We start from the raw sequence: 24,440 nt of genomic DNA, 5'->3' as shown, positions 1-24,440 counted from the left end.
CCCACATGTCCGAAAACTACTGAAATACTTGGCTGCATTTCTGTCATTCACCTGTTGTTCCTCCACTTGATTTGACATCATAACGGTACGATCGTGTACAGTTCTTGCTGAGAAAGGCATATCTTTTATCCGTTTGATTATCTTTATCCTTAAAGTCGTCAAAAAGCTCGTCGGCCTTCTTTCCGTCGTCTCCCGCCGGATATTTCTCTGCAAATGCGGCACGGCGTGTGTCAAAGTGTCGCTTTATATTTGAACGCGTCATCGATGAAATGTTATCATTGCATAAAAGACACGACCCGCTCTCTCCACGAAGGCGAAGTCTTCCGTCCATTCCTGCTGAAACATACGGTATTTCGTCATCTTCTCGGTTAGAAGGGTTCACTCTGCATAAACAAGCGAACCAAAAACGAGGGAATATTACTTCTTGGCCTAAATTATCCAATAAAATTAGACTTTTAGGGTATCGGACCCTCCCGCACACCGGATTACAGAAAGGATTGGCTCTTTGTTGCGTGCCAGCGCGAAAAGTTGCGGGTGAAAATATCTTCAGATTAAAATGTGTGTGGATTTTTTTTTTTATTGTGATGGCTTTTTTTTACCAAAGTAACATTATTAGTAAAATTATTGATTAATTTTTCTGTTAAGAAATTTTCAAAGAGCCAGAGGCAGTCATCAAAAGAGCCACATCTGGCTCGCGAGCCATAGGTTCCCTGCTCGAGACCATTTGCACCCTGACATGATAAGATAAGATTAAGAACAACTTTATGTTGTGCCAGAGTTTCAAGTAAAACATAATAATAGATAATAGTAGGAAGGAGGGGGAATAAGAAATACAAATAAAAATACAAAGTGTCAAAGTCAAGGCTATAAAGTGTTTTAAGGTCTTAAAAAGTACAAAGATAAGAATGAAAGCAAATGCTGTATGGTTTGGAGACAGTGGCATTGAAGAAATTATAGGATGGAGAAGGAAGGAGGAATTTTCTCTTTGGGAGTGACCAGGATGGATAGGATCAGGAATGAGTCCATCAGAGAGATGTTTTGGAGAGAAGGTCAGAGAAGCCAGAATGAGATGGTTGCGTCATGGGATAGTGATTATATTGGTAGACGGATGCTGGATTTGGAGGTCTAGAGGAAGACCAAAGAGAAGATTTATGGACATAGTGAGAGAGGATATGAAGTTAGCTGGTGTGAGAGAGGAGGGGAAAAGCCCAAGGACAAAGAAGAAGCTTGCTGACACCCAGGGGAAATGACCAGAGCAGACCATAGCCCTGCTCCTCCACTAGACCTCCAACCTCAGCATCGTTCTACCGGCACTCCTAGAGTGCAAACCACCTTCAGATAGCATTCAAATCCCAGCACCCTCTGCCTGCATACCGAGTGCCCTTTGGCAAGTCGCCCCAACTTGAACCTCGAGTTGCCCCTAATGGTAGCCTCGCCTCCATCGGTGTGTGAATGGCTGAACACTTTGTGGCGTGAAACCACAAGGTCTGAAAGCTCTCCACAGGTGTAGAACATCCACCAAAGCGAACCTTAACCTACTCCAATGCCAAGCTATCGCCTCTCTTTCTTGTTCAATCTGAAAAAAAACGGCTCCAAAAGGGCTCCATGTGCCCACAGAACTGCACCAAGCATTCATGTGTCTGATTAGATGTTCAATCATTTCAGAAGTGAATCCAGTGTTTGGTCTGCGAGCGGGGATTTTGCCGTTTGGCCGGCACCCTTTCTTTAGACTTCACGGTGTTCGTTAGGTGGATCGAAGAAAAATTGAGACATGTATGCTTTGTCGGATGCCGGGATCATCATGGTGTCTCTTTAATATACTTCCGGCGTTTGTTCGGCCCCTCGCCGTCGGTCGTTTCTTCGTGCACCTTGTCAGCAGTGTCAATGTGCTCACAATTACCCCATTCTATCACCTATATGGAACAAATAAATGAAAAAGTTTGTTTGTCTTTCTTTTCCACCGCGCGATAATAAACACGTCATCCTGAGCAGAATCCGCTTCCGTCAATATTTCGAGCTTTTTCAGCTCGCATCTTTTGAAAGGGGACAAAAAAAAAAAAAGGCTGCTTGTTTTCAGCTGAAGTGTTGAAAATGCCAACGAATCCATCAACGTGCGGCACGTAGAAGATCTCGGTATATTTTTTGAAATAACAAAAAATTTGACTAAATTCCAGGGGGATGCAAGAGCAGTGAGCAACCACACCAAATCACTTAAATGCAATTTTTAATAAGGGGTCAGTGCAATGCTTTCCTTTCCCTCTCACGTTGGTCCAGCGTTCAGACCGGGAGTCCGACAATCGGCCAATTCCGCAGTTTTCTTCATCGTTGGCGGTCTTCATCTCCAAGCTTGTGTTTGGCCAAAGGGTCGGAGGAAGTCCTGTTAGAATATTCCGTCATGATTATAATGCATTGTGTTTACATACATTCATTGTATTCACTGTTTATTTTGACGTATTTGTGACGTGACAGAACCTACGATTGAACGGGTTCCGCTCTGCAAACGAATCCTGACAAAAGACTAATCAGCCATTCTGTGGTAGATTTGAACCACAGTCACCATCCTTGTATCTTCCCGCCCTCTGCCGACAACCGTCCAACTTGCAATTTTGGAATAAATTGGAAAAATAAATGCTAATTAGTCAATCTTCATCAGATTCATGGACACTTCTTGGACCACAAAGAGTCTGGAGTCTGGAGTCTTCTCCTTCGGCGTCGCCCCATCCGTCTTGTTAGCACCCGGTGATGTTGTTAGCGCCAGGTGATGAAGGGCCTTATTTCTCATGTTTTTTGGTGAAAACTCCATCTACCTTCACGGGAACGCTTGAAAACGGAACACAGGAGGATTTGAAATCGAGCTACTGAGGTTACAGTCGATTGCCAGGAAGTGTCTCAGTGTTTAAGTTAAGCGACAAAAGGAATATTGTCTGGGTGGGGATCAACAGTCATCTCTTAATTATGTTTATCAAGATTAACTTTAGCCGTTATCTTCCTATAAAACTCCACATTACCAAACTATTCCTCTACAATGACCTTTTCCATGATATTCATATTCACTTTTTAGATTAATTCACCCACGCTTCACTTTATCACCTCGTGTAGCGGTTGATTCAAGTACCGAACGCTTAATAATCTCCGTTTATTGCTGATTTTTTTTTTTTTTTATATAGCGTTCATTTAGATAAAGGAGCTAAAAAAAAAAGAATATGTTGTGTGAAAGCGTCTTATTGTTCTAATTCAGTTATAAGGACCGGAGCGCTGCTGCTTTACACAACAGATTAGCAGCGGGAGCTAATCCCTTCCCGATAGAAACCAAAGGAAAATGTGTGTGTGCGAGTGTGTGTGTGTGTGTGTGTGGTCTTGTCTTTTGGGTCTGGGCTTTTATTTACATCCAGATCATACATGCCGGAGCCGCCTTTGAAATCCAGAGAAGAAAGTGGATGAGTGACTGTTGAGGTGGAAGTGTTTCCGCGGCGCGGCGGCTAACGACAAAGGCGGTAAACAAAGAGACGGCGCGCAACCCGCCGAGACGAGGCCTCTGATGGGCGGCGACGTGATACCTCGTGCAAAAACCGTCCCCCTCATCTTTTGTCTCCTTTTGAAGCAAGATTAAATAATCTATTATGCCGGTTGATATATCCGTGGGACGGCGGAGCTCTTCCGCCGAGTCGCTATCGGGATTCAAATTCAGCTTATCGAGCCGCAGCCGGAGGTTTAAGGGAAATATCCAGCAACTTTATTCATCTCTGCTATCATTTCAATGTTCCGGGCGGTACGGGAGGCGTGTGGACTTTGCCACGTGGGTGATATCGTGTGTTTTCTCTCGCAGGTTTACACCAGATACGGCAAATGTTACACTTTCAACGGCAACAGAACGACGTCCAGGAAGACCAAGCAGGGCGGGATGGGAAACGGGTTGGAGATCATGCTGGATATCCAGCAAGATGAGTATCTGCCGATCTGGAGGGAGACAAGTAAGTCTCTCCCCATTTCAATCCCGTATTCCACGCCGTTTGCTTTAATCTAAGGCTTTAATTTTCTTAAGAAAAATTATTTAATATGAATCGTCTTTTAGTTAATCGTCTTGGTGGACGGAGTGGAGTTTGAAGAAAAAAAAAAAACACAAAACAGCTGAAAAATAATGATGATTTGTTTTGCATGACACATAAAACATATGTGTTATAAATGTTATGCGTGCGAGAATACGTTTTTCGTGTTACATGTAAAATAAATCATCTTTCTTTATGGAGCGCTTTTCGCACATCAGCTTTTCCTCAGATGTTTATCAAAGATGTGTGTTATTGTTGCGCCATTTTTAAAGGGACCTTGTCTATATGTGCTATATGTACCATATTTTACATTACATTACATTACATTGCATTTGGCAGTTGCTTTTATCCAAAGCGACTTACACTAGAATTTTACCATATTTTCTTTCTATCTGTATTAGTGTCTAATTCCTCCTCCTATGTTTATATTCAATAGTTTATAAAAAAGGTGTTTTAGTCCCCTTATGTGTATATCTTTACATATGTGATAAAGTGTCGGTTTCTCGGGTCGGCTCTCAAAAAGTGTCAAAGTGTTTAAAATAAAATGTGTTTAAAATAAAATCACATGATCATTCTCTTTAAAAATGGCGCCACGATAACACGTTTTGTTATTGCACATCTCCTGTTAGCATCTGAGGAAGATCAGCGTCTTTTTGAAGCCCTTTCGGCGTGCGGATTTTTCAAAACTCCACTTGGTCGTCTTTCGAACCCGAGAAACGATGGTTCGCCGGAAGAATCAAACCCCCCCCCGTAGCTTCGCTCTGCAAAACTCCCCACTCATGACCCGCTTGGTTTTGAAGATGAGACGTCCCTGGAGGCCGGGATCCGAGTTCAGATCCACAGCCAGGATGAGCCTCCATACATTCACCAGCTGGGCTTCGGCGTCTCCCCGGGTTTCCAGACCTTTGTTTCATGTCAGGAGCAGAGGGTGGGTCCGTTTCATCACCACCACCACCATCAGATTACTGTTTTCCCGGTAACAGCCGTTGCCTAAGACGGGGGAGTGTAATAAATCTCTGTGTGCTTAGCTGACCTACCTGCCCCAACCCTGGGGGAACTGCCGCTCCACCAGCAAGGAGAAGTTCCCGGGATACGACACGTACAGCATCAGCGCTTGCCGTTTGCTCTGCGAGACCAACGAAGTTCTGCGGGTCTGCAGCTGCAGGATGGTGCACATGCCCGGTGAGTGGCGTCGTGGTTTCGGCGTAAATGCGGAAAACGCGCAAATCCACGCGGCTCGAACTGAAAATACAAAATGCGCCGGGAGTCAAATCCCAGAGGAAGAAGTTTTCTATTTATTGATGAGAATTAAAGAACCGTAACGGGTGAATAATGTAATCAGTAAAGTCTAATCAGGAGAAGGGGATATTTGAATAAAGGATTGGAAATAGAGTTACAAATAATTCATCGTTTCTCTATGATTGGATTGCATTTTCAGACATACATCCATTCACTCATTCATGCAAACCTGCGGATGGATCTTATTGTCCCTGGACTTGAACTTCTTCACTTGAAGACTTTTTGGTGTCGATTACCTGGATTGGAATGTGAAAAAATAAAGCCAAACAAAGGAGTGAAACCTGTTGGATCACATGATCTCATGTGGACTGGGATCAATATCAAGAATTTGTACACAAAGACCATCTTAACCCTCCAAACGACCAGGAAAGAAGCAGCCCCAGGTAATGTCCGCATGAGCCTCAGGTCATGTGATCCAAAAGGTCTCATTACTTTGTTTAACTTTACCTTTTCACGTTCCAATCCAAGTAATCCCGCTGAGTTTGAAGTCGCACAACATCGGTCAAACAGTAGCCGATGCTAACTTGGACGACCAATCGTAGACGAGAGCCTCGGTCACATGGGATGATGAGGGGTGATGAAAACGAACGGGGGATGTCAGAAACACGCCGCCATGCGGCCGGAATAACGCGAAAATACTTGACAGTCGACAATCGTGGGGCTTAATGTGAAAAAACAGAGCAGTCCATCGCTTTGGAGCACCATATGGAGATACTTCTGTTGTTGTCTCGTGCAACTGAGGCTCTTTTGTGCGACGATTGTTTTCTTTCGCTTCCGATTAATCGCACATAAAGTATGCTTGTTCCAGTGATGTGTCAGATTTATAAACATATGAACAGAGCGGCTTATTCACCATTTTATTAACAGCAGTTAACGTGTTTTGTTTAAAAGTATCATATCAGCTTTCTTTACATATACAAACTGAAGCATAGAAAAAAAGCACATTTAAAAAAAAAAAAACGTTATTATCTCTTATCTTTACTTATAAATGAAGTCCATGCGGCGCTGAGCGGTTTTCCTTTAGCTTAGCATTGTGGATGCTGATGTTGAGTCTTTGATGTTCATTCAAAGCCAAATCTATCCCGGACATCCCGAATGTTTTTAGCGCGATTTGACTTTGAACGCGAGCGGCCGACCGCTCATGTTTGATGGTCAGAAGTTGAGAAAATAATGCAGGAAAAGCAGAAAAGGTGCTTTCTTACTGGACATCCACACGGCAGCCTTTTGGAGTGAACCACTCCGTTTGAAAAGACAGTCTTCTGTCTAGTTGTCTGAAGCTAATCTGTTAGCGCCGGCGTCGGTCTTCCCTGACTTATTATCTCCTGCTTCGACTGAAAGGCCAGTTGAGAAAATTCTTTCAGTTTAACTATGTAAAACTCCATTTTGGAAATAAAGCCAAGCAAGAGGAAAAAATAACTGGATGGCTGCACTTGACTTGCTAACTGTTTACAGTAGCTTGCTATCGCTAATTCTATTATTCTTTAGCCGAATAGTAAAAAGGCTCCCTGGGATCAGCGTCGCCCCCTAGCATGAGGCACCGTCACTGCGTGCCTCACTTAGTGTGTCTCCGCTGCCGCTTTACGATCGCTCGGCACGAGAAACACGTTACGGTTGTTGATGAAAAAGTTTTACACATCAGCTAAAGTATGGAAATTTAGTTCATATATTAGTGCTTGAAGAAAATTTAATAGTGACATCCACAGAGACAGCAGTACGGTCTCAGTCGCATAGCGTGGCAGCGCAATTATTGCGCAATCCATAGCGGGTTCCGCTGGCTGCCGCGTCACCGCAATGCGATTTATTTTCAGCGATTTTGGAAAAAAAATGACTAAAAATGATGAAGTGAGGTGGACAATAACATTACAGTACAAATCACTGAATAAATAGAACTATTCAAATTATTTTTTCATTCTATTTTTTTTTCTTTCCATGAGGCCAGGTGAGGCCGGGGCCTCGCCTGCCTCTACTGACTGCACGCCACTGGCTTGTTCTTACTTCACACTGTAACCTCCAAGTCGGATTTAGAGCCCAGCCTCGCTTTGGCATCGGTATCTTTAACAGGGATGTGAAGGGGTGAACACGTGGATGTGTCTGATCCAGCACCTGGATTTAACCAGATCTACTGTCATTCAGTGACAAGAAGCGCTCAAAGGGGGGAATTTGGTCAGGAAGCAGCAAGGTACCCTAAATGGTGACTGACTTGTGAACCTATTGGAAAGGTGCGTCACATCCAGCATGAGCAGCATATTTCATTTCAAGTCCGATGACCTCGGGGAAGAGGCGACAGCGGATCTCCATTCTCCTGGCTTCTTCAGATGGTCCAGATGGTTTCCTTCTTCCAGATGCCTCCGGTCAAAACAGAGATGCAGCTGGTCAGAACGCTCTCCATGGAATTACATGAGGGTGGGTTAATGACGCGTGCTGAGAAAAATAATTATGGAGAAGTTCAGGAGCAGACGGTACGCACACCGTGGTGGAGGTACGAAGACCAACATCAACATCGACCGAATTCCAAATGTCCCTCAATCTTTTCCCACAAAGCACAGGATAAAATATTTATCAACCTGCGAGATCTGATATCTAATAATCGACGCATTACGTCGGTTCTCCAGGAGAGCGTTTGCATGATATTACGACCTTTTGTACCAAATAAGTCATTGGCAATTTGGCTCGAGTGAATTCTTCCCGCCCAGATGTAATTTGTCCCACCTCGGGCCTGACCTGGGTGCTCGATATCAGGGGAACGACGCTCCCTCGCGCCGCCGCCGGCTGGAAATTCAGATTGAAGTCTCGATGAGCTCCGGTGCCCTTTGGCTCGCGTCTCTCAGCCGGTCGGCGATCGTCCAGGAGCATCATCGGTTTCAAAATGGATTGTCATTATCCGTTAGGACTGATGGATGGAAGGTGTTTGAGGGTGAATTACATCGCGCGGCGGAAGAGTCGTATTGTTTCTTTTGAGAAACAAATGTGAATTCGAACTGAAGATTTTCTCAACGAAGTAAAGCAGTTTCAGTTTCGGTTTGATTTAAACACCCGCATACAGGCGTCTGACATGGCGTCACAGATCTGATCTTTATACGCCATCTTTTATATTCTTTATCTGCGTTCGGGGAAGTGATGGGAATTCCGGCTCTTTTTAGAAAACCGGCTCTTTCGACTCGGCTCACTAAACAGAACCGGCTCTTTCGGCTCCCAAACGGCTCTTCAGATTTTTTTTGTTGCTTTAATCGACATATTACCAATTATAATGTGACATTATGCAGAAAGGAAATAATAATTAATAAAAAATCTATTATACTACTATATTAAGATAGCCTTTATTTTTTCACTCTACAGTGAACGTCTAACTAATTCGAACTTTTAACTTTTTTATACTCAGCAACTTTAAAGTCAAGCAACACAGAATGCCTGAAAACACACGACTAAACAAAATGTAAAAATATTTACCTCTCAGTGCAACAACAAAGAAACTAAGAAATACCAGAATAAACTTTTAGCTTTTTTATACGTAACAAATTTAAAGTGAAAAACAGAATCCCTGAAAAACATACAACTCGACAAAATGTAAAAATATTTACTTTTCAGTGCAACAACAAAGAAACTATGAAATACAAGAATAAACTTTTAGCTTTTTTATACGTAACAAATTTAAAGTGAAACACAGGATCCCTGAAAAACACACGAAATATAACTTAAAATATTTACAGATCTACAAAATACAAATTGTAAAATACAAAACAATTTTAGCTTTTTATACACTCAACAAATTTAAAGTCAAACAACAACACAGAATCCCTGAAAGACACACGACTCAACAAAATGTAAAAATATTTACTTTTCAGCGCAACAACAAAGAAACTAAGACATGTAAGAATAAACTTTTAGCTTTTTTATACGTAACAAATTTAAAGTGAGACACAGAATCCCTGAAAAACATACAACTCGACAAAATGTAAAAATATTTACCTTTCAGTGCAACAACAAATAAACTAAGAAATGTAAGAATAAACTTTTAGCTTTTTTATACGTAACAAATTTAAAGTGAAACACAGGATCCCTGAAAAAACACACAAAATATAACTTAAAATATTTACAGATCTACAAAACAAATTGTAAAATACATTACATTACATTACATTTGGCAGCCGCTTTTATCCAAAGCGACTTACAATAGAGGACATAGGGACTGCGAATACAAAACAATTTTAGCTTTTTAAACACTCAACAAATTTAAAGTCAAACAACAACACAGAATCCCTGAAAAAAAATGCAAAACAACAAAATATATACTAAAAAAAAAAATAAATAAATAAAAAATATTAACTCTACAGTGCTATAAATAAACTATAGAATACAAGAACTTTTAACTATTTACCCGTCAACTTTTAACCAATTCAGACTGAAACAACACAGAACTCCTGAAAAACACGCAAAAAATATAAATTAAAAAATGTAAAATGAAAAGAAAAAGATCAGCAGTCTCTACTGCAGATTGGCATTTAGAAACACAGTGCGGACACAGTGACGACATCACGCGTATCGACCAATCACGTGCGCCTTCAAGAGGAAAAAAAAAAGCGTCTCGAAGGGAGCCGGCTCCTGATTGGTGGGGAGCATCTCCCATCCATCTGGATATCTGGGGTCTCCAGTGAACCTCCTGCAGGTGTTTGGACTTTGGGAGCCTGAGGAACCCCACAGGAGAACATGGAGACTCCAACAAGGAACCTTCTTGCTGCGAGGCTCAAACCGCCGCATCCCTTCAAATTCATGACCTCAATAATGAGATTTATTTTCAGATCGTGCAGATTTCTGTTGATTCATCGAGTTTTCAGTTTCAGATGCCTGCGTTTTTGACAATCCCTGCGCTTTAAGGAAATTTATGAAAACGCAGCGTTATTTTTGTCCTTGGCAAAGCTTCAACAGCACATTTGGCATTTGATAAGGGAGCGGCTGATTTAAACACTCCGTGAGCCGTCGTTGGTTTTTTTAAAAGTTAGGCATCGGAAAATAATTTCCTTTGCGATTTTTTTTTTCCTCACTCGAAGCCAGGGGTCTAAATTGTAAACCTGTAAACCGAATTTCATGGAGCGGTGGGGAAAAAAAAAGGGCGCGGATATAGACAAGGGAAACTTTTGAGTTAATAGATGTTGCTTCAGCTCCGCGGAGAGGAGGTGTTTAGAGGGAGCAGCAGAAACACTTCCGCGGTGATGTATTGCATCTGATATTATATTTATTACGTCAGATATAATAAATGTGAAAGCTTTACTAGGCTATTTGCCCGGTCGGTATTTTGAAAGCGCCCCTGTCAGGTACCTCGCATTAGTCCAGCACACTCATCAGTGCTGAGCGCAATTTATTGTTGCATATTAAGTGCATTGAGAGTTCTTCACAAGGCTCCGGAGACCAATCGGTGGAAAAGCTCTTCGGGGAAGCGGGAGTCCGAGCTGTGAATAGAAAATCTTCGTCCACCTCGCATCCCAGGCACTATCTATTTTTATGCATCCCTCTTTCGGGATACTTAAGACTTCATTGAGGTTGATTAACGATACCTGTTTCCCATTCCAGTCCCGTCATTCTTTGCGAAATGTAAACGTGTCACATATATCGGCGAGTCGTCAGCATATAGTTGGGCAAAAAAGTATTTACTGTATTTTCACGACTATAAGGCGCACCGTACTAAAAGGCGCAGTCTCAGTTATCTGTGCCATTATTGTATTTAACACACACATAAGGCGCGCCTGATTATAGGGCGCGGGTGTTATATCCAATCCAGGCCCTTGAACGTTCTCATGGTGTCCTCTACTACGTCCGCCTTACAACAACAACAACACACACAAGCATACAAGTCTGCCTATTTAAGAATAGAGCGGGAGTTAAACTGAGTTTGGTATTCACATTTTTTTTACCGGTCATCGTCATCAATCAAACCCGTGGAAGTCCTCATCCTCTGTTTCTGATTTGAACATCTTCACTGTCAGAGTCGCTTTCCGTGCTGCGCCGCTCCTCGGAAATGTTGCCGACTTTTGCGAAAGCTCGAACAGCAGCGCCAGCAGACACGTTAGCCCGAGCGTCTACAATCCGTTCGCAAATTGTAGCGTAACTCGCCGGGCGCTGCCTTCCACTCTTAGTGAAACCGCGGTCTCCAAGAAGACTTTTGGTACCCCGTTGTGCATCTCGCTACCGTGCTGGTCCACTTCTTCTCCACAGTGACTCCCCGGGAGGTCGAAAGTGAGCGGCACCTCGTCCGTGTTGGTGACGTGGCTGGGCTGGATGTGTTTGTCGGCGATGTTTTCAGGGTTGCTAAAACAACGATGTTCTGCATGACCGTTCTTTTATATACAATCAACGCCCACACTTTCCCTTTAAGGTTCTCATGGTGTTCTCTACTACGTCCGCCTTACAACAACAAACACAGGGCCCACTGCACTATAGGGCGCGCCGCACAATTTGAAGAAAATCTAAAACTTTTATGTGCGCCTTATAGTCGTGAAAATACGGTAGTCGGCCACCAATTGTGCAAATTCTCCCACTTAAGAAGATGCCTGTAATTTTCATCATAGGTATATTTAAACTATGAGAGACAGAATGTGAAAAAAAAAAAATCATGAAAATTACATCTGATTTTTAAATGATTTATTTGCAAATGATGGTGGAAAATAAGTCTTTGGTCACCAACAAACAAGCAAGATTTCTGTCTCTGACAGACTGGTAACTTCTTTTGTAAGAGGCGCCTTAGTCCGCTACACATTACCTGTATTAATGGCACCTATTTGAACTAGTTATCCTAATTTAAGACACTTGTCCACAACCTCAAAAAGTCATACCGAAGACCAAAGAGCTGTCAAAGGACACCAGAAACAAAATAGTCGACCTGCACCAGGCTGAGAAGACTGAATCTGCAATAGCTAAGCAGCTTGGTGTGAAGAAACCAACTGTGGGAGCAATGATTAGAAAATGGAAGACACACAAGACCACTGATAATCTCCCTCCATCTGGGGCTCCACGCAAGATCTCACCCCGTGGAGTCAAAATGATCACAAGAATGGTGAGCAAAAATCACAAAAACCACTCGGGAGGACCTGGTGAATGACCTGCAGAGATCTGGGACCAAAGTAACAAAAGCTACCATCAGTAACACACTACGCCAGACGTGTCCCCCTGCTTAAGACAGTACATGTCCAGACCCGTCTGAAGTTTGCTAGAGAGCATGTGGCTGATCCAGAAGAGGACTGGGAGAATGTCCTATGGTCAGATGAACTCAAAATAGAACTTTTTGGTAAAAACTCAACTTGTCGTGTTTGGAGGAGAAAGAATGCTGAGTTGTATCCAACTAACACCATACCTACTGTGAAGCATGGCGGAGGAAACATCGCGCTTTGAGGCTGTTTCTCCAGGACCAGGACGACTGAACTGTGTAAAGGAGAGAATGTCTGGGTCCATGTATCGTGAGAGTTTGAGTGAAAACCTCTTACCATCAGCAAGGGCACTGAAGATGAATCGTGGCTGGGTCTTTCAGCATGACAATGACCCCGAACATACCGCCAGTGCAACGAAGGAGTGGCTTCGTAAGAAGCATTTCAAGTTCCTAAAGTAGCCTAGCCGGTCTCCAGATCTCAACCCTATTGACAATCTTTGTTAAAAATCTATGTTGCCCAGTAACAGCCCCAAAACATCACTGCTCCAGAGGAGATCTGCATGGGGTAATGGACCAAAATACCAGCAAAAGTGTGTGAAAACCTTGTGAAGACTTACAAAAGACATTTGACTTCTGTCATTGCCAACAAAAGGTGTATAACAAAGCATTGAGATGAACTTTTCTTCTTGACCAAATACTGATTTTCCACCATAATTTGCAAATAATTTCTTTAAAAATCCCACAATGTGATTTTCCAGATTCTTTTTCACATTCTGTCTCGTAGTTGAAGTGCACCTATGATGAAAATGACAGGACTCTCACCTTTTTAACCGTGAGAACTTGCAGAATTGATGTCTGACTAAATACTTTTTTACCTGACTGTATGCGCAAACACCTACTTTCCAACATTCTCTCAAGGCGTCGCCCTGACGGGTTTTTCAAGCTTTGGAACCGAGATGTGACGAAACAATCAATGGACAAAGAAAGTATTTTCTCCGATTTCAGGCCAGGGAGCCTTTCTGCCCGAGGTCCGTAAACAAGCCGTAGAAGCAAAGCTGTGTTTTCCAGGATTCGGTCGGGTCACGATGAATATTGTATCATCCCGCTCCGTACCGGGAGGTCGCCCAGAAAAGCCGTCCTCAAACAGACGACAGAAACACGGCACAACTTTCGTCTCCCCGGCTTTTCTTTGTTACGTAATGAGATGTACTCGACCTTAAGTCACTGCCGTTCCACAGCTGAGGAACATCTCACCTGATGCCCTGATCGGCAGGAGACGATTCCCTCACCGCGTCGAAGAGCGGCAATCTGATGCATTTGTAGCGGCACAGAAATACAGATGCGATTAAAAAATAATGAAACCTGATGAAAAAGTTTGTGGACCAAAATATCTCATCCAAAAAGAACCCACCCCCCCCAAAAAAAAGCACACAACCAACAGCCAAATAAGAAAAAAAGATGCTACCAAATATCATCTCATGGAGATTTAAGTAGGAAAAACATCCATCTGGGCTGTTGATGGATGGATGCGTATCTATCGCGAGCAAGGCGGCAAAGTGTACATTTGGCTTTTTCTACACCTTTATTTGAAATCGACGCAATCGGGGCCGAGCCTCGTTCGACAGAGGTCTGTCCTTCCCTTATTCGGGGCGGGAATTCGCTGATCATTTTGTCTCCTGATTGATCCGACTCGTTTTCTGTTCTCCCCTTCAGGAACCGCGGCTATCTGTCCTCCGAGTAAAATCGGCTGCGTTGACAAAGCACTGGGTAAGAAACCACCATCCCACATTTCTCTCATTAAAAATGGAATTTCCTTTAAGGGGAGCGAGAACTCACTTCCCTTCATATGACCGGGATTCTTTTAGTGATGCAAATACTCGCAGGAAGCTTCGATATTTCCCGTTTAGTGACTCCACAGCTTGACGACCTCTATTGTGGTGCCGCTAATGCTGAAGTGACTGACGTATCTTCATATCTGCTTATATTCACCATGAAAGACATTTTTTAACCCCCCATATTGTCACCCAGAAACAGGTGTAATTACGATTTCACGCTAAATAAGCCGGAATTTAATCATCTCACCCTTTGCCGTCTGAAACACGGCCGAATTAAATCTTAGATATACGTAACCTGAATGGGTCACGAATGAATGCGCCCCTCCGTGAAAAGGTAGTCATCTCGGAATATAACTCAGATTTTAATATCGTATCAAGCCAAAAAAAAATCTGTGCCATTGTGTTACTGCACAAAAACGACCAAAACACGTCCGTCAGCGAATTCATCTCCCCTGTCTATCCCAGGCTTGTGGAGCGGAAAGTGTGTGCGAAGCTGTTTACTCTGCTGTGTACATCGTTTGCAGAGAGGATTATGAACATGTATTGCAAGTGGCCGAATGCTGGGGATTAATATCGCGCGGCAGGCAAATGTTGAACAATGATGTTACGATAAGTCATCAAATATGTTTCCCTCTCCATAATACACTGGATGTTCATAAAATATGATATAAAGACATCCAAATGACTAAACCCCAGGCTTCTTCTTCTCCTTTCAGCTTTTCCCTTCAGGGGTCACCACAGCAAATCAACCATCTAACCCCATTCTCTGGATCCTCCTCTCTCACACCAACTACCTTCATATCCTCTCTCACGACGTCCATAAATCTTCTCTTTGGTCTTCCTCCAGACCTCTTGCCTGGCAGCTGCAATTCCAGCATCCGTCTACCAATATATTCTCTATCCCTCCTCTGTCCATGACCCAACCATCTTGTTCTTGCTTCTCTGACCTTCTCTCCAAAACATCTAACATGCGCCGTTCCTCTGATAGACTCATTCCTGATCCTCTCCATCCTGGTCACTCCCAAAGAGAACCTCAACATCTTCATCTCTGCGACCTCTAGTTCTGCCTGCTGTCTTTTGGTCATTGGAACAGTTTCTAGTCCAAACAGCATCGCTGGTCTCACCACTGTCTTGTACATCTTTCCTGTCATTCTAGCTGATCGTCTTCTATCTCTTCGTACCCCTGACACTTTTCTCCACCCATTCCAACCTGCTTGAACCGTCTCTAAACTTCTTTTCCACACTCTCAGTTGCTCTGGACCGTTGACCCCGAGTACCTGAAATCCTCCAGCTTCTTGATCTCCACTCCCTGTTGCCTCACCGTTCCACCCAGGTGGAATTCACACACATATAATCTTTCTTTCTCCCACTAACCTTCATTCCTCTCCATTCCAGAGCATACCTCCACCTATCTAGATTTTTCTCAACCTGTTCCCTGCTCTCACTACAGATCACAATGTTATCTTCAAGACCATGGTCCATGGAGATTCCTGTCTAACCTCATCTGTCAGCCTGTCCATCACAATTGCAAACAAGAAGAGACTCAGAGCTGATCTCTGATGCAGTCCTACCTCACCTTGAATGTCTTTGTTACCCCTACAGCACACTGCACCAGTGTCTCACAGCTAGCATACATGTCCTGCACCAGTCTAATATACTTCTCTGCCACTCCAGATTCCTAATACAACAGCAGAGCTCCTCTCTTGGCACCCTATCATATGCTTTTTCTAGGTCGACAAAAACAAAATGCAGCTCCCTCTGGCCTTCTCTGTACTTCTCTATTTGCAATTACTGCATCTGTAGTACTCTTTCTAGGCATTAAGCCATTCTGCTGTTCACAAATGCTGACTTCTGCTCTCAGTCTATTTTCCACTACTCTTTCCCATAACTTCATTGTATGGCTTATCAACCTTATCCCTCTATAGTTGCCGCAATTCGGCACATCCCCTTTATTATTAAAAATGGGCACCATCACACTTCATCTCCATCCTGATCATTCTCTCCCTCCTCACTGTCCAATCAAGCATACAGGTCATTGTACGTCCTTTGTTTTGCCTTTGCTACCTCTATCTTTAGCTTACGTTGTATCTCCCTGTCTGTTCTCTTCAGTCCTCTCAGTATCACACCTCTTCTTTGCTCACCACTGTCTCTGTATACACTCCTGCACTTCCTCATTCCACCACCAAGTCTCCTTTCAACTTTCCTTCCAGGTGACACACCAAGTACTCTCCTACTTGTTTCCTTGATAACATTAGCTGCTGTTGTCCAATCATCTGGAAGCTCACCCTGACCACCCAGAACCTTTCTCAACTCCTCCCTGAAAGCCATACAACACTCCTCCCTTTTTAGCTTCCACCACTAAATCCTCTGCTCTGCCTTTGTCTTTTGATCTTCCTTGTCACCAGAGTCACCCTACAAACCACCATCCTCTAATGTCTTATAAGTTACCCTATGTCCCTGTCTTTTCTGGAAAAAAAGTGTTCACTACAGCCATTTCCATTCCTTTTGCAAAACCTACCACCATCTGCCCCTCTGGGTTCCTATCTTGTATACCAAATCTACCCATCACTTCTTCATCCCCTCTATTGCCTGCACCAACATGCCCATTGAAGTCTGCATCACTTAACACTCTCATCTCTGAGGATATTCTTTATCACTTCATCCAGCTCAATCCAGAACTTCGCCTTCTTCTCAAACTCACATCCCACCTGCAGGGCATAGCGACTGACAAGATTGAGCATCATAAGTTTATCTGACATTCTTTTCACCTCCAGAATATTCCTAACAAACACCTCCTTCAAAATAGCTCCTACTCCATTTCTCTTCTTGTCAGTACCATAATAGTACAACTTAAAGCCTGCTCCTAAGCTTCTAGCCTTACTGCCTTTCCACCTGGTCTCCTGGACACACAGAACATCCACCTTTCTTCTCTCCATCATGTTGACCAACTCCTTACCTTTTCCTGTCATAGTCTCAAAATTCAAAGTCTCTTCTTTCAGTCCCAGACTCTTGCCTTTCCTCTTCCCTCTCTGCTTCTGAACATACCTTCCTCCTCTCCTTTGACCTACAGTACCCCAGTTTCCATTGTTCCCCTGTGGGTCATTGGTACGAATGGCGGTCAATGTTAAACCGGACCTCGACCAATCCAGTATGATCTGGTTATTATGTTTGATTCGCATGTTTGGTTTTGGCAAAAGTTGTACGCCGGATGCCCTTCCTGACGCAACCCTCTGCATTTACCCTGGCTTGAGATCGACCCCAGTGGACACTGGCCCGTGCCCCTTGATGCTGGCTCAGGAAGACACCGGCCCAGACCACCCTGATGCTGCATTGATGATTACACCCCAGTGATTAATAATAATTTCCATTTAAATGTCACACTGCAGGTGAAGTGTCAGAAAATAGAATTAAGTGATGCATGATGAATGCACGAAGCCTGATTAATCTCATTAATTCACATTCTCGGGGATAATAAAAAAAAAAACAATTAAAAGTTCGAGCCCACGTCTCAGTTGGAGTTTACCGATTGGATCTTGGTACAATGTTTGGTACGATAATAATTATCATTATTATTGTTATTATTATTATTATTAAAGCAGCCTCAGGGCGACACGGGCCAGTGTCGGGCTAGTGGCTTCCTAAGCCAGTCCCAAGCCCGGATAAATGCAGAAGGTTGTGTCAGAAAGGGCATTCGGAGTAAAACTTTTGCCAAAAACAAACGTCAATCAAACATTATAACCAGATCATTTAGGATCGGTCAAGGCATGCGTTAACAGCGACCGCCATTGGTACCAATGACCTACTAGGAAACAATGGAAACTGGGCTACTGTAAGTCAAAGAAGGAGAGGAGGAAGGCATGTTTGGATGAAGGGAGAGAAGAAGAAAGGTAAGAGTCGAGGACTGAAAGTAGGGACTTTGAATATTGGGACTATGACAGGAAAAGGTAGAGAGTTGGTGGACATGATGGAGAGAAGAAAGATGGATGTACAGTGTGTCCAGGAGACCAGGTGGAAAGGTAGTAAGGCTGGAGGCTTATGAGCAGGCTTTAAGTTGTACTATCAGGATACTGACAAGAACGGAAATGGAGTAGGAGTTCTCTTGAAGGAGGAGTTTGTTAGGGACGTTCTGGAGGTGAAAAGAATGTCAGATAGACTTATGAGTCTGAAACTCTAAATTGAAGACGTGATGCTCAGTGTCATAAGTGGCTATGCCCCGCAGGTGGGATGTGAGTTTGAAGCAAAGGAGAAGTTCTGAAATGAGCTAGATGAAGCGATGCAGAATATTCCCAGAGATGAGGGAGTGGTAAGTGAAGCAGACTTCAATGGGCATGTTGGTGCAAACAGTAGAGGGGATGAAGAAGTGATGGGCAGATTTGGTATACAGGATAGGAACGCACAGAGACAGATGGTGGTAGATTTTGTAAAAAGGATGGAAATGGCTGTAGTGAACACTTTTTTCCAGAAAAGACAGGAACGTCGGGTAACTTGTAAGAGCGGAGGTAGGAGCACACAGGTAGACTACATCTTGTATAGACGAGGTAACCTGAAAAAGATCAGTGACTGCAAAGTAGTTGTAGGTGAGAGTGAAGCCAGACAGCATAGGATGGTGGTTTGTAGGATGACTCTGGTGACAAGGAAGATCAAGAGGACAAAGGCAGAGCAGAGGACAAAGTGGTGGAAGCTGAAAAGGGAGGAGTGTTGTATGAGTTTCAGGGAGGAGTTGAGAAAGGCTCTGGATGGTCAGGGAGAGCTTCCAGATGTTTGGACAACTACAGCTAGTGTTATCAGGGAAACAGCTGGGAGAGTACTTGGCGTGTCATCTGGAAAGACAATAGATAAGGAGACTTGGTGGTGGAATGAGGAGGTGCAGGAGTGTATACAGAGAAAGCGGTTAGCGAAGAAGAAGTGGGACACTGAGAGGACTGAAGAGAACAGACAGGAGTACAGGGAGATACAACATAAGGTACAGCTAGAGGTAGCAAAGGCAGTACAAAGTACGTACGATGACTTGTATGCTCAGTTGGACAGTAAGGTGGGAGAGAATGATCTATACAGGTTGGCGAAACACAGAGACAAAGATGGAAAGGGTGTTCTACAGGTCCAGGTGATTAAGGATAGAGAGGGAAATGTATTGACAGATCCTAGAAGAGTGATTGGAAGATGGAAAGAGTACTTGAAGAGCTGATGAAGTTGGAAAATGAAAGATAGGCAAGGATAGAGGAGATGACTATTGTAGACCACAAAGTAGCAGAGATTAGGAAAAGTAAAGTGAGGAGGGCATCGAAGTTAGGGAAGGAGTCATGGAAACAAGACTGAAAGCAGAAGTCAGCATTTGTGAACAGCAGTATGGCTTCATGCTTAGAAAGAGTACTACAGATGTAGTATTTGCTTTGAGAATGCTAATAGAAAAGTACAGAGAAGCCCAGAGCGAGCTGCATTGTGTTGTTGTAGACCCAGAAAAGGCAAATGACAGGGTGCCAAGAGAGGAACTCAGGTATTGTCTAAGGAAATCTGGAGTGGCAGAGAAGTATGTTAGACTGGTGCAGGACATGTATGCTAGCTATGAGACACTGGTACGGTGTGCTGTAAGGGTAACAAAGAAGTTCATGGTGAGGTGGGACTTCATCAGAGATCAATGAGGTCTCTTCTTGTTTGCAGTGGTGATGGACAGGCTGACAGATGAGGTTAGACAGGAATCTCCACGGACCATGATCTTTACAGATGACATTGTGATCTGTAGTGAGAGCAGGGAACAGGTTGAGGAAAACCTAGAGAGGCGGAGACAAGCACTGGAAAGGAGAGGAATGAAAGTTAGTTGCAGCAAGTCAGACTATATGCTTGAGACGGGTTCAAGCAGGTTGAAATGGGTGGAAAAAAAGTGTCAGGAGTGCTTTGTGATAGAAAACTATCAGCCAGAATGAAAGGAAAGGTGTACAAGACAGTGGTGAGACCAGCGATTCTGCAATGCACTTACAATGACCAAAAGACAGGAGGCAGGAGGTCTTGAAGAAGACCAAAGAGAAGATTTATGGACTTTGTGAAAGAGGATATGAAGGTAGTTGGTGGGAGAGAGGAGGATCCAGAGACTAGGGTTAGATGGAGAAGGTTGATTCGCTGTGGTGACTGCTGAAGGGAAAAAGTGAAAGGAGAAGAAGAATAAGAAGAAGAAGATGGCGATAAATAATAGCAATTATAATAATAATAAGTGACTGCACTTACCAGTTTGCTGCCGGTGGATAATTGAAGTTCGGCTTACAAGAAAAAACAAAAAGGACTCAAACAGACATTGAGTTTCGTGCTTGTAACTTTCAACCCGACGTCTTTTTTGAATTCAAAATGTTTTGTTGCCTGCAGAAATATAATTTCATTTTCTCCGCATTGATTGTGCATTTTTTTCAAAAACTGCAACATGTATTTTGTTTATGCATAGCATGAAGGCAAAAAAAAAAAAAAAATGTGATATGCTGTGTTAATTCATTTTAAATATCAAAGGGTTTGCGGCTCCTAGGGTTTTCTTTACTGTGTGGAAACGTCTCCAAAAATGTCTCATTGAGCGGTAAAGGTTGCCTACAGCTGGCCTGGACCTTCACAGAGACACATAGCAACCTTTCGTTTTCTGGCATGCCCGTAATGTGGAAACATCATTCGGGCTCTCATTCACGCATCCCATAAACCAGGGGTGTCAAACTCATTTTGGTCCGGGGGCCACTTTGATGTCACGGGGGCCGGATCGATAAAATCATAGCGTAATTACCAACAAGTAACACTAAGTTCAAATGTTTCCTTTGTTTTTGTGTAAAGGAGAACAGGTACATTCTAAAAACCTTCATGTGTAATGAACTGTACCTTTAAAAAATAAATGACGGACAACCTGAGGTTCATTCAGTAAAGTGAACAGCAGTATGGCTTCATGCTTGGAAAGAGTACTACAGATGCAGTATTTGCTTTGAGAATGCTATAGAGAAGTACAGAGAAGCCCAGAGCGAGCTGCATTGTGTTGTTGTAGACCTAGAAAAGGCAAATGACAGGGTGCCAAGAGAGGAGCTCAGGTATTGTGTAAGGAAATCTGGAGTGGCAGAGAAGTATGTTAGACTGGTGCAGGACATGTATGCTAGCTGTGAGACACTGGTGTAGGCCTTGATCTACACAGAGACACATAGCAACCTTTCGTTTTCTGGCATGCCCGTAATGTGGAAACATCATTCAGGCTCTCATTCACGCATCCCATAAACCAGGGGTGCATTTTGTTGTTTTTTTTCACCGTGACGGGTCTCAGAGTGGCACCGAAACCTGCCGCATCCACACCGAGCAAACGGGTTTCTTATTAACCTCAACAAATGAACAAACTCCGAGTCCACTTTTCCCTTTTTTGACGACGACAGGGTGAAATTTTTAATGATACGACAAAATGCTACTTACAGAACCGGAAGCGGCGTTGCTGCCATCTGCTGAAAGTTGTGAGTCGCACAGTGTCGTGTCATTTTGCTAACATTGCCTAAACAGTGCAACCCTAGCGGACAGTATAGGAACTGCATTTTTATTTAGAAAAAAATAGTCCATTTATGTATTTTTTCAAGTTGTAGATTTATTCCACGGGCCGGATTGGACCACCTAGCGGGCCGATTCCGGCCCGCGGGCCAAACGTTTGACACCCCTGACATAAACATTCACCCATTCACACCCTGTGTGTTCACCTTCCTGGGCTGCTAATAACCAGCATCAACGCCTCGGCCCTGACAAAGCGTCAACAACAGAGACTTATTTCTTAAGCGTCAAGACACGACTGAAAAAATAAAAGGCGGGGGATTATTGGATTTACCGACTCCATGTGGAAAGAAGCGCACTCAGTCCAAATAAATGATTAAGTTCCGCCCGTATCTCCCGGATTTGCTCACCGTATAAACTTTACAAGGCAGTAATTTGCGTTTCATGTTTACGGCACCCGTTCAGTACCTCCCCCCCAAAAGGAGACGCCGGAAAGTCCCTTTATGTGACTTTAACAGGGGGCTATAGATTTCCTTCTTGACCTTTTCGGTAATTGATTCCAGCTAAATCAGACGGCGTTCCATGTGTGTTTAAGCGCTCCCTGTTTGGTTTCGCAGCGCAGCTCCAGAAGAACAGCGGGGACGGCTGTCCCTGCGAGACGCCCTGCAACCTCACCCGCTACGGGAAGGAACTCTCCATGGTCAAGATCCCAAGCAAAGGCTCGGCTCGCTACCTCTCCAGAAAGTACGACAAGTCGGAAGACTACATCAGGTAGGACGGGCGGAAAAGCAGACGTATCTCCGCAAGTAACGGTGAAATGATGTCCAACAAAGGGGAGGTCGAAACTAGGATTTAGCTCTCGGGTTACTTGTATTCTTTGTGTTCTCAGGGACAACTTCCTGGTTCTAGATATCTTTTTCGAAGCTCTGAACTACGAGACGATAGAGCAGAAGAAAGCCTACGATGTTGCGGGATTATTGGGTAAGAACGCGTCCGCCTCCCGACCCGGTGTTTCAAGATGTAAGGCGAATGGCGTCGGCACTGGTTCCGCTGTGCTCCATGTCTGCAGGTGATATCGGCGGACAGATGGGTTTATTTATCGGCGCCAGCATCCTGACAATCTTAGAAATCCTGGATTACATCTATGAGGTAATGTATCCGGAGCGTTTTTTGGATCCAGACCCCGACCAGCCACCGAAGCAGCGACTTGTTCCCAGTCGTTTTCACGAGTGATGCAATTTACCTGAATTTCAATGTTTAGAGCCAGGGTGGGCAAACTTTTTGGCTCAGGAGCCGCATGGACTTTAAATATATAACCGACGGACCGGGTCAGCACAAGACACGAAAAAAAAAAACGCATTTGTTAACCCTCATATTATGTTGAGGGTCAATTTGACCCATTGGGTCAACGGGTGAAATGGGTCAAATTGACCCTTAACATAATATGAGGGTTAATAGCATATATCAGACTGAACATTGTCTGATATTTGCTTTGAAAATAAAACCGGCTTGGTTTCGAAGGCTCTGACCGTTTGTTTGCATTTCACGCACAAAACGTTTTTGCCCTTGTAGCTTCACGTCAGGCTCACGTTAGGCTAAATCACAAAGCTAATCTGTATCATTCAGCTAAGGAAAATTCTCAAGTAGCTACAAAATTGAAATAATCTCCTGTTTGAGCTCCCACATTCACGAATCCAGTCATTCAATCCTTCACGTCAAGTATGAATTCTGAGCATATCTTTAGCGGGCCGGATTAAAAAGACCAACGGGCCGGATTTGGCCCGCGGGCCGTAGTTTGCCCACCCCTGCTTTAGCGTTAGAAGCCCGATGACTGGCTCAGTGGGAGCAGCTTTTCCTTCCACGCCGACGCCATTTTCAGGCAACAGCCGATAACGATGTCTCGTAAACGCTACCTTCACTTCTGAAAGCCTCTCGATTTTTAGCCTCTCGACGGGATCGATTTTGTGTTCGCAAGACGTGACCTGACTTATTGTTGCATGCGAGGGGTGATGTTTGGTTTCCGTCCTTGGGGATCAAATATCTAACATCCGTCCGGTGCGCTCACATGTTCCTGGATCAGGAGCTGAGTGCGTGCCTCCACGGTCCGGCTGCACCACCGAAGCTGTTTCTAACACGTGCTTCACGCTCAGTGATCTCCTTTGCCTCCTCTCATTTTCATGCTCGGGCCCAATTCCGCTAATCCGTCCCGGTTGCGGGCGAAGGTGGTCAAACAGCGGCTGCAGCGTCTTCTGAGGCCACAGAAGAAGCAGGAGGAGGAGAAGAGCAAGCAGCAGACCAGCACTGTCGCCACAGTGGGTCTGGAGGAAATGAAAGCCAAGGTACGGCTCGGGATGTTTCAAAAACAAATGTGAAAATGAAAGAAGCGTTGAGTTTGGGTAGAAGTGAAGCTAACAGCGCGTGTTGTCCGGTAACTAACGGCACCCATGTTGTTTTCACACTGCAATGCGATTTGTTGCCAGAGACCGGAGACGCTTAGAAAAAGGCTCTTTTTTTCCGAGGTTTGAAATAAAGAAAGCCATAAAATGCAATTTCCCTGATTAGTGAATAATGTGAAATTCATTCACAGCAAACGTAAACCAACATGGGAGTGGGCTCGGTATGAAAGTGCAGACTCCACAA

At 43.9% G+C, this 24,440-nt stretch overlaps 1 protein-coding gene across 1 annotated transcript in view; it reads left to right on the top strand.

Moving 5' to 3' along the window:
• Positions 1 to 24,440, top strand: part of asic4a (acid-sensing (proton-gated) ion channel family member 4a) — a 143,278-nt gene that overhangs the window by 112,451 nt on the left and 6,387 nt on the right. Inside the window, exons 2-9 of the mRNA XM_086144715.1 lie at positions 3,827 to 3,971; positions 4,847 to 4,974; positions 5,075 to 5,228; positions 14,194 to 14,247; positions 22,418 to 22,571; positions 22,690 to 22,781; positions 22,870 to 22,949; positions 24,023 to 24,139. Coding sequence (XP_086000841.1) covers positions 3,827 to 3,971; positions 4,847 to 4,974; positions 5,075 to 5,228; positions 14,194 to 14,247; positions 22,418 to 22,571; positions 22,690 to 22,781; positions 22,870 to 22,949; positions 24,023 to 24,139 — 924 coding nt within the window. The remainder of the gene's footprint in view (positions 1 to 3,826; positions 3,972 to 4,846; positions 4,975 to 5,074; positions 5,229 to 14,193; positions 14,248 to 22,417; positions 22,572 to 22,689; positions 22,782 to 22,869; positions 22,950 to 24,022; positions 24,140 to 24,440) is intronic.

The sequence above is a fragment of the Fistularia commersonii genome, chromosome 4 (genome assembly GCF_037954325.1).
Source record: "Fistularia commersonii isolate RoL2024-O1a breed Wild chromosome 4, RoL_Fcom_v1.0, whole genome shotgun sequence".
In the NCBI taxonomy this organism is placed as follows: domain Eukaryota; kingdom Metazoa; phylum Chordata; class Actinopteri; order Syngnathiformes; family Fistulariidae; genus Fistularia; species Fistularia commersonii.
This window is presented reverse-complemented; position numbering and strand designations above follow the sequence as displayed.